An 11,363-nucleotide genomic window follows, 5' to 3' on the forward strand; every position below is an offset into this window, starting at 1 on the left:
GACTGTGGGGCATGGGAGAGGAGAGGCAGAGGTTGTAGGGAGTTGGTGCAGGGTGCTGATGGTGGGGAGGGGATAGGAAGGCTGTAAGGGGAAGAAGTGGTGGGGCCAAGGGCAAGGGAGTCACTTGACTTGCCCCCCACCCCAGCCACTGCTTTCTCTGTTGTGGGGAGGACAATTTTAAGAGAACCCTTCAATTTGATACCTGGAAAATTAAACAAATTTATAAACTGTCCATATATAGACTCTAATTTATCAGGGTTGACATTTTCAAATAAATATGATGCATGTGGTTGGGGTGGGAGGCAAGCTTTCATGAGCCCAGGTTCACTTCATCAGATGAAAAAAAAATACTGCTCTATGCATGTCTTATTACAGCATCTTCTGAAGCTCATGAAATCTTATGATTAAGTATCTACTTTTTTTGTTAGCCTATAAGGTACAAATCTCCCCTGCCTTCTACTACCAATTACAAAAGCACCCTAAAGTGGCTAAGGAACCATGGAATTGATTTAAAACTGATTACGACCTGGAAAAATAAAGGTCTGTAATGCTGCGCTTTGTATGCCAAATTCTGCTTTAGGGAGAACTTTGTAATGAAAACCCAGTTAAAGAGTTGAAGATTAAAAAACTGGAGTAAATAAATTATTTAAGTTTTGAATTGACTTGTTTTCATATCAAACTTTCTTTTCTAACTAATGGAGGTTTTGACTGAATAAGGATTCTAGGATCAGACCCGATGTCATTTATGATTGTAAGAGAAAAGATTAATTGAAAGCAGCTTTCAACTTGGTATGTAAGAAAAGATTTCTAAACCTCTGCCCTGCAAATCTCCATTAAAGAAGAAACCAACGCACTTATGCTTTATGAAGACAAAATGTGATATATTAATACGAGACCCGAGTGCTACATTAACAATGTTAATTTACTGTTAATATTTTATAGTGTGGCATTTCCCTTCTCTTTTTTTCTGTTGTCGTGGCGTAAAAGAAACCTACTCTTACCCTGTATGTTTTTGTTTATTTCTAGATTTATGGTAGTGCAAACTGTAAAGGGGCACGACACCCAGGTAAAAACCATATGCAACTGATCTTGAAATCATTTAGCTGAGAGCAATGAAAGGAAACACAACACAGCTACACATGTACTTAAATATGTGGTTATGGATTTTCTTTTTTTGTGATGGAAGGTATTGCACAACCTTGTCAGGGCAATGACCATAACCATAAAGCCTAGCCCTGCTCCCACAATATTTCTTGTTGAGGGATATTGGATGGTTTTACAAGTATAGTCATTTTGTTTTATAAACACCTGACATGCAAGGGCAAGTATGAAGCATGCTACTTTCAAGTGTAAACTCAAACATGACCACTGGCAGAGTGAAAGGCTATGCACCATGTTCTACTTAGAGACAGATGCTGCAGTACAAAAGAGTGAAAAAACATTTTGAAAGTTGCTGTTGCATGATTCAAGGCACCCCCTTTTTCTCCTTCCCAAATGGGTAAGAATGAGATGCTTTTGCAGTGGTCTAAGCTCTTGCAGCCCCAAAAGAAAGAAATGGGGAGACCAGGAATCAAACCAACACATCCTGTGCCTCAATGTAGATTATTCCATAATTTCTGAATTTTGAGAATTGAGGAACAGTAGCTTAATGACACAAGTCTCAGGTGCCTACTTAGATAGCGTCTAGGGTGGGCAAGCCACCTTCACTGCTAATCCAACTGGCATTGCTTCTGCAGCTGACCCAGCTCCTGCTGCCTCTCCTGCCTGGGGCAAACCCTGGAAGTTCTGCCTCTTTTGAGGAAGATTGGAAAGTGTGGCTGAAATATTACAATTTGACTAAGTGGAATAATTAACCCCTACCCACATCCACATGCACACTCATTCTTAATGTCTCATACCCTGCCCCTATTGGCTAGATATAGTCCAGACTATCCCTTGTTATTACTGCAAATTCAAAGCTACCAGTAAATGTCTTCCTGCTATAATATCTCATAAGTTTTTAAATAATATATCCGAACTTTCATTTAAGTCCCAGCTCTCTTTTTTTAATTCCTAAGAAGAATTTTAGCAAAGTTTCTATAATGCAGTCTCCATCTGGTACATAACTGGATTGCCTTTGTTCGGCAGCACTTTACTGCGGACTCTTTGCAATTCTATTAGAACAGACACAGTTCTGTAGTAGAACACTTTTTTTATCCCTTATGTTTTGGATGTTGAGATACAAGCCAGAAAAGGACACATGGTTTTGTCAAATGAATACTTGCAAAATAAACGACTGCAAAAATCTCTCTTGAAATAATTCTATAGTTGTCTTACCTGAGGGTACGGCAGCAGTGCTGAACGGTACAGAACCAAACATGTCTGTACTACCAGGAAGTGATTGGGATGAAGATGGGATAAAGGCATCACCTGGAGTTGCAGGAGTCTATAAAATGAGACAGGAATAAAATACACTGGTGATAAATCAGCTGCTGTTTCTGCTGCTTGCCAGGAAGCTGGCATGCACTGCAGTGCCACATTCCTTTGTTACCTGTCAGGTCTGTGCTCCTGAAGGAGCCCTGGCACTCAGCTTGCTGGACTGAAAAAGGATTTTTTTTTATTCCCCCCTCCCACACACTTCATCTAACCAGAACTAAGCAGAAGAAAAGTTCAAAAGGCATCTTGGGCTGTACATTTCCCGGGCCCAGTATGAGTATTTAAACTTGATTGACTAAAACTCCGTTGCTGGGTTAGAGACCGAGGCAGAGTGGGTATGGGCAACATTTGAATAATGGTTGAGTGTTCATCACAATGTCCAGCCCGTTGGAGCCCTGACCACAAATGCTGTCATACTTTTCCCGGGATCACTGGTGGAAGTCCTCCCCACAAATTTTATGAACAATCCAAGTAATCAATCCCCTGAAGTCTGTTAAAAGACTACAGTAAGATCTGAAAGTCATGCTAAGTTGAGGCTTATTCACAACAGGTAAAATACAAAACACCGATGCTGACTTCATAGTGCAAGCATAGCTAGGCCATCTGAGAAGAAACAATGTGGTATCCCTTCCAGTATATCTTCTATATTCATAATAATTTCGAGCTGGCTCCTAGGTGTCTGGTTACTCCTTAAAACTTTATGTTTTTCCTGGTTGTTAACCAGTTTCTTGAGCTGTTCCAAACCAGGTGAGATGTTCCAAACCTTGTCACTGAAAAAGGTAATTCATTTAAATTGAAATTGTTTCTATAACAGGATTTTCCATGTCAATGATGTACCTAATTAAAAGAATGCTTTGAAGAGGCTGGACTAAGGGTATAAGAAAGCTGTAAAGCAGCAAACAGCGTGCTTCAAGAGGGAGAATTCTCTCTGATACCGTCCGCTGTTGTTCTCGAGACGCTGGAAGAAACAGATTGTCTCTTTTGGTCGCCAGTTTAACCTTCAACGATCATGCTGGGAACTTTGCCTGTCAACGAAACACCCGAGCGCCTTGGAACGGTGAGATCCCAGTCTCACTTTCTCTCTCTTTTTCTCTCAAGGCATAGCTTTCTGAACCTGAATTTTATTAATGAAGCTTGAGCTAGGTTTCCCCAAATACTCAATTGAACCAGGGTGATATGGTAATCGTTTTTGTTTGTTTTTCCTTGCATGGCTATTACTACTAGTACCATCAAACATTTCATATATTTAGCAGTAAATAACTTTTATAGTCAAACTGGCGGTAACCAGGTGTATTTTTCCTTCTCTATTTCCCCTTCCCCACTTGCTCTGCAGCAATGCTTCTTTTATCTAAGCCAAAGATCCCTGTAAAGCCCAAGAATACTGTAGGGTCCGCTCATCAAGAGGTTATCACTACTAGGACAGTTAGGGCAAAAGATTGGGATATGATGAATTTGAGACGCATAAGGGGATCAGCTTGTACAGGCTGATTGATCCAGTTTGGCTCAGACGTGCCCTATTGAACTGAATGCTGGCCCATGAGGGTGTCAGCTGGACACCCAGCCTGATTCAGAGGTATTCTGTTCACCTGCATGCTTGTGTCTGACTTCATTTTGTTGTTACCTTAATGAACTGATTCCTGGCATATGAGGGTGTCAGCCTGTCCATGCTGATCAACCCAGCCGGGTCAGGCACGTCACATTAATCTCTGTGTGTATGTGTATGCATTTGACTGATTTGGTGGCTGGAGGAACCCAGCCCCATTGAAACTGAGTCCTGCAAGACAGCTCCATAGGGAGTGAGGACTTGCAGAAGGGAGAGATACAGCTCCGTATGAAAACGCAAGTAACACAAGCAGCACATTGATAGAGACCCCAGAAACATACCCCTAATAAATGAGCACACCCCAAAACGATGGGCAAATCTGGTTACACCTTTTACTTTTAAAAGGAGAGGGAAAGAAAGACAGCCAGAGAGACAGAGAGAAGAAGAAAGATACTGATAGAGCAAGCAAGAGGTGAAAGAAGAGCAGCAGCAGCTGGAGATAGGAGAAAATAAGTGGGGGAGAAAGGAAGTCTCTGTAACATGAAGAGATAAGTGCAAGTTTTTGCACAATCCTGTATTATGGGCAAATTATTGACCCCATCTGTTCTTTCAGAATACAAAAGGTCTATGATTTTGGGGCTTGAGGATTTCTCCCCCGGTTGGGGGACACAGGCAATAGGCTAGGAAATATTTTAGAGTAAGGTAAAATGATTGCAAATATTTTGAAAATGTTATTATACAGTATTATCTATTCATCAGCATAACTGGAACTAAGCCCTACACATTAGCGGAAGCCTGATCTAGTTGTTAATGCTACGGATTAGGAGACAGGAGAGCCAAACTTTATTTCTAGCAGCAGCAAAAAGTCTGCAACTGTTGCTATCCTTTCAGTGATGCGGCTTCCCCGTCTGGAAAAGATGCCTGTTAATACCCCTCAAGCGCACAATCTGTTGTGAAGCTTTAAAGTGACTTGGAAAAACACTCTCATTGACTAAAAGGCAGAAAGCTTATCCCAAGCTTGTCTTCTGTTTAAAACATCATCTGCACTTTCCTCCTTTGTTTTTAGATTCTTCTTCTCTCTCCAACTGTAGCACTTGGATGTCATCTTTAAAGTAACTGAAGAGTGATTTCACACAAGGCTATAACTGGCTCTGAGATTCTTCCTCTTATTGCAACTACAGGATTGGGATGCTGTGTTTTAGACAGGACAACAGAGCACATAGAAAGGAAATGCAAGATTGCAGCCACCAATAGCATTGCCATACTAGGCCACGTTTTTACACTAAAAAGACGAGTAACATCACAGAGGAGCAGTAATGGGCAAACAAGGAATCCCTCTCACCCCCTCTACTTTATTTGATTCACAGTTTACTTGTATTTTACTATGACTTAAAAAACATTTTGAAACCCTGCCTCCCCTTCCTCCCCGCTCTTGGACGTCTTTGTATCCAGACGTTTTTAAGCAAGGTAAAAAGATGACTGGAACTGTAAGAAGAGCTGGACTTTTCCCCCTGGGTACTTACTGGGGGAGAGGTTACATCGGGAGGAGTGGACATGTCCCCAAAAAGCTCTAGTTGGGTAACAGCCTGCAAAAAGAAGAATATATTACTATTTAGTCTTGAGCAGAAGCAAAGATGGTGCATGCAGGACAGTGAAAACAATGAATAAGCACGGAGAATTTATATGTTCAAAATTAAGGTATTTTCCCTCTGTTGTCTCCGCCCACAGAGAGAAATTTAGACTGGGGAGGGTGCCCAAGACAATTTTTTGTCCAAGGAATTCAGAAGAAGTCTTGCTTTTTCCGATTGTAACCTAACCTGCTGCCCCTTGCTAAGCAGAAGCTAAAATATTGTGAGCATGGTTCACAGTGATTTAACACGGGGTTCATAGTGATTTAACAAACAGTAGTGATTTCTTCTACCTTAATCTCCTAAAAATTCATATTTTATTTGGCATTAAGCAATTTTCTCTGAAAGAGCTACTTTATCTGTTTCTGGAGTACTACCGTAGCAGCATACGCTATGTGTTTATTTTTTAAGGGATTTGTACAATACCGAACAATACCTGATGTATTTGATAAAGGCATATTACTCTTGTAACCATGCGGTATGAATTACTGTATCATTATCAACCTGCCGTGATAAATCGGTACGTAGAATAATAAAAATAACAAACAATTTATAGAGATGGTTCAATTCTTTTGCTTTTTTGAAGTTATTTTTCCCTCTAAAATTTTCTAACCTTATGGTAAAAAATTTAAAAACAAAATATATGCTGTTTCATATTTTATTGCAAAAAACCCCCCAAAACAACAACTATGAAAACACTTACTTAAAAAAAGCAAGAATTTTTCTTTACTTTTTGTGGAACATAATTATATTCTGATAATTCTTGAACAATTAATTAGATGGGATTCTGGTTTTAACCATTTTCCCTTACCAGCCAACATACCAATCATATCATTCTCCTTTCCTCATACACTAAAGCATCAGAATAAAAAACTTAATGGGTTAATTATTCTCTAGACACATCAGCCTAATAGACGTGTTGAAAATCCACAGCCCAGAGCAGCAATCTTGCCTGACTCCTAGGCCCCATCTACATATCATGCTTGAGACGTGATTAACCAGTTAATCATGTCTTAAGCTGTGACCCAGCCATACAGTTAATCAATTAACGGAGGAACAAAGCAAGGAATAAGCCACAAAGTTATTTATTCCACAAAAAATGTGAAAACTTTGTAGCTCATTCTTAGCACACCATTAATTGATTGGGTGGCCAGGGGCTTGCTATGGCTGTGAGCCCCACCAGCTGACAGGGCGCCCAGCTGCAGGGGTGCACCATATGCTGCTGTGGCTGTGAGTCCTGCAGCTGATGGCGGTGACAACCATAGCAATGTGTAGGCACCTACTTAAATTGTGGCAAAGCCGGCTTTTCGTGGCCTACTTGCAGCTCACAGTTGATTTCACGGGCATTTTGTGGCGGTTCCACCACTCACCACTAATTGGTGGGGGGGCCCTAGTGGTTCCATCCCTCGCTGCTGATTGGCCGAGAGGCAAACACTGCATAATTAAATAGAAAATTCTGTGGAAATATCATATAAATTAGTGTATTATTATAAATCTAAGGATTATATTTAAAACTTTGTATTTAAATAAGCTTCTTTTTTGTTGCCCAAGGTGGGGGAGGGGCGGGTTGATTCTGTGTGACATTGCAGCCAACCCCATTTTTCACAGTGCTTGTGGAGATGGTTATTTTTTGCAGTTTCAAAAAAAATTGTGAAACCATGATTTAAGTAGGTCCCTAGCAATGTGTGGCACATTGCCAATGCATTATGGGTTCACAGCCATGGCAATCTATGGGGGGCTCCCCTGGCCATAAGCCTTGTCTGCTGCAGGCTCCCAGATGCAGGAGGTTGCCGCTTGCCAGTGCAGGGGGCCCAGAATAGTAATCCCAGGCTCCCTCTGCACCGGCAATAAGACGTGATTGGATCTGATGCTGGATCCCACAATCATGACTCCTGCAATGCACGTGTGGCATGGCAGGAGATCACACATCAGATCCTATCATGCCTTTACCTGAATGTCTCGCAGGGGCTTTATTATATGAATGTGAATGGGATTTGCGCATGTGTATGGGAAGAAGATTAGAACCCTTCATTTTTTAACTTGCTTCCACTTATTCTTTAGTGCATTAAATATGAAAGTCTGTTAGAAGCAACTTTTACAAAGGACTGAGTAAGTCAGTGTGTTCTGTGTGCAAATGTCATGGCCATTTATTCTTACAAACGTCTAGGAAAGTCTGAATAATAATACTTCATGCTGACTATTACCTGCAGCTCCTGGAGGTGTCTTGTGACAACAGCCAAACTTTATGTAGGCTATAAACAGATATTACCAAAATACATTCCAGCACAGCTGATCCACTTCATTGGGTGCTTACTGGCCCATGGGATTGGTCCCCTGATGATTCAAAGTGCTATAGGACGTGGAAATTCATGGAAATTCAAGACTGGGACAGAGGCAGGTCCAGAGGGAGATTGTGATGTGGTCACACATTCCCCCTTTGACTCTGCATGGCACGCACTGCAAGCTCAGAGTTTATCAGCATGCCAGGGCAGCTCTTGCTTTGAGCTCTGCATGTACGTGAGCACTATGAGCTCATCAGCTGGTCAGAGCAGGGTTTGCTTTCAAGAAGCTCTGCAGTGCTGCTGCTGCTCACTCTTCCCCTCCTTTGTTCCCACAGCAGCAGGCGAAAGAGGGGAGAAGTGGCCAGCACTGACACATAGCCCCTGCTTGCATGCAGTTCTGGAGCTCTCACCACTTCTTGTCTCTTTGTTTCTCCTGTTGATGAATTTTGGTGGTGGTCAGAAGTGGCGGGGAGGGAGAGGAGAGGGAAAGGAGGGAGGAGAAGAGCAAACAGCAGCAGGGTCTGGAGATGCTTGAAAGCAGGTTCTCTGGATAGACCCCTACACTGACTAGCTGATGAGCTCTGAAGCCCACGGCAAATCTGGAGCTCCCAGCAGGAGATGCGGTGACATGCCAGAGATCTCACCGACATTCAAGACCACAGCGAGGGGTTGTGGTCATACCCCCTTCAGCTGAGTGGCACATTCACAAGAAACTCTTTACTGTGTATGCACACATAGCCAAGGGTGGTGTGACCATAGCCCTGCCGCTATGATCCTGCATCCACCCATGCACTGGGATCATACCATCTGCCTCTTGGCAGGGATGCTGGTACTACAGTGATGGAGGCCATAAAAACAGCTGGACAGAGCAAGATGGAATGGCCTTAACTTTGGCTTTACTTATTATTTTATAAATTCCTATTTGTAATGCCCCAGCAGAAGAGTAATGTATTCAGAGGAGAATTAATTTTCACGCAATAGCAATGTTGCATACACCAAGGCCTAAGGAGCTAAAAAATAAGTAGGATAATAATTGAATATACTATTTATTAAGAAAGATTTGAGTAGCAATCTTAGGATCTGCATTTAAAGGCCATCCAAATCCCAGGATTGGCTGTGAGATCCTGCATTCTGGTCTTAACCTGTTTCTCTGCCAGTGTGAGTGAATGCAACTCCTTTTAGGTAAGAAGAGTTTCATCCATTTACAACATCAGGTTTTGGTCAGCAATCCCTACCCTTTGTTTCCATAATTTAATACTACTTTTAGCCTGTCTACATAGTTGAATTTTTCCATCTTTTACATTAAATTATTCATATTTGGCATTAACTACATCCTGGAACAGTTAATCCTGAACTGAAAGTTTCAAATTGTGTTACTTCTAGTGGCAATTTTAGCTACATTTCCTTATAGCATCTTTAGTGTCACAACCTTACCTGAGTCACTGAAACAAGATTTTCATCAATGTCCAGCAATAAGTTCCCATTCTGCTGCTGCAAGGCATGATTTATGAAATGAAATGAATGATTTATGAAAATGACATGAATTTCTGAGCATGAAAATGATAACCTCTATAATGACTGACTTCAATATTGAAATGAAAGCCCTTCCAGTCTTGTAGCAAGCTGTTGTACTCACTTCAGTAACTGCAAAACACATTACAAATGCCGTTGATTTGCATGCCACTATCGTATGGTATAAATGTATACTGTTCACGTGCCAGTTCTAGCAAGCTATGTCAGGACTGATGCTAAAAACAGCTATTTTTTGAGATATTTATAAGTTCTGTAATAAAAATTAATTGTCAGGACAAGTCCTGCTTCTACAGATGTTAATGGGAATCTTTAATGGCCTGACTAGAGGAAGTATTTGGCATGCTCCACCCCCAAAATAACATGACTTTTGTATAAAGGAGGGCTAAAAAACCCAAATATTTGTTCCACATGCAATTTCTATTTGAGTAAGCAAAACTATCACTTCTGAAATGTCTATTTATACATCAATAAATGCATACTTAAGATTGTAAATAGGCTTTTGAAATATTTTTATAACTAGTTAAAAAAAAGAAACCAAATCATATTTATATCTCCAGGCATATACGTAATATGTGTATTCATACACACACACACACACACACACACACAATAGCGTATACTAAAAAACCAATTATCAGGTATAAAAATAATACCTGACAACATTATTAAAATGTTATCTGAGGACTACATTTCAGATCGGTAATTATAGTGGGATTATAGAAGTATTAAAGGAACCAAGCTAGATGACTTTCACAGCACAAAGAGAACTAACTCAGCAAATGAACTAAAGTTAAATTTCTGATGATTGGCTGAATAATTTCTGACCTCACAAACTTACCAGCCAACAATTCACTGCTCTCCTGAAAGACAAGTGAAAGTTTTAAAATAGCCTAAAACCTAGTTCTCATCTCTCATCGTGCCTCTCTGACAATAACACTTCTGCTTGGCACACCATGCCACTCCATCTCTCTGCCAGACTCCAGATGAGGACTTTTGACCAACTGGCTGGGGCCAGCCTCGGGAAGCTGGGACATTCCCGGCCAAACCAGGACATAACGGTCACGTTATGCAACATAGCCTTCCAGTCTCTAACATTCTTCAGATAAAAAAAATAAAAGACTTAAGTCCTTAATAAGGTCTTCAAGATTTGACCATTAGTTTATGGAATTTATTTATTTATTTTCTGAGTGTCACTTCACTTGGCCATCTCTACCAATCCTCCAGCGGTCGTGCAACTTTGTCATTTTGAATCAGATTTTACCATCGGTCATATGGCGCACTGACTGCACTCTGAAATCATTAGAAAGAATAACCGTACCATACACACTGAAGAAACATGTGTAGCATTCAACAGACCATTAGAAACAAACTGGCTTTGCTACAGCGGGACCTCCCAGAAAACATTTGCGCAACATGTCACTTCATGTCCCCAAGTGCCCAATTATCATGTAGCAGTTGGACTGCATTCTCGATCAGTTCATGTTCTGCATCACTTACTGTTGAGGAGACACTTCCTAAGGGTGAAATATTAGTGTCTATTATAGCATGGAACTGTCTTCAGTAGCAACTTCACTGGGGCTACAGCAGTGTTACTGAGGGCAGACCAGGGCCCTCAGAGACTTTCTTTGGTTAGACATTTCAATACAAAGGGTTTACCCTTCTCAATTAAAGTAAACAATCCTCTTCCCCTCTCCCTAGTGCATGATATAACCAGAAGGCTGGAAAGCTACTTGGTTCCTTGATCTTTCTGTAGAATTGTTGTCTCTGTGGATTTCTCTGCACGGTGGTATAAAAACTGACTTTAATTACTGGAAAATACATCTCATTCTGGATGACCCCAACACACGCACGTGGCTTACTCATCCAGGAACATATAAGTCAGTTGTAACCAGTTGCCGGGAGGGGAGAGAGAGGGGGGTGGGTTCTGGGGGCCTCCAAACCATGTGGCACCCACAAGGACAG

General features: G+C 41.2%; 1 protein-coding gene across 8 annotated transcripts in view; it reads right to left on the reverse strand.

Moving 5' to 3' along the window:
- DAB1 (DAB1, reelin adaptor protein) overlaps positions 1-11,363 on the reverse strand; it is a 430,025-nt gene that overhangs the window by 20,981 nt on the left and 397,681 nt on the right. For 7 of the 8 annotated variants that reach the window (XM_025206587.1, XM_025206586.1, XM_025206584.1 and 4 more), the window contains 3 exons: positions 9,303-9,359; positions 5,482-5,544; positions 2,317-2,425 (listed from right to left, as the gene is read on the reverse strand). In XM_025206587.1, coding sequence (XP_025062372.1) covers positions 2,317-2,425; positions 5,482-5,544; positions 9,303-9,359 — 229 coding nt within the window. The remainder of the gene's footprint in view (positions 1-2,316; positions 2,426-5,481; positions 5,545-9,302; positions 9,360-11,363) is intronic. The other variant, XM_025206588.1, reaches the window with a different exon arrangement.

Source organism: Alligator sinensis, unplaced genomic scaffold, assembly GCF_000455745.1.
Source record: "Alligator sinensis unplaced genomic scaffold, ASM45574v1 scaffold941_1, whole genome shotgun sequence".
NCBI classification, from domain to species: domain Eukaryota; kingdom Metazoa; phylum Chordata; order Crocodylia; family Alligatoridae; genus Alligator; species Alligator sinensis.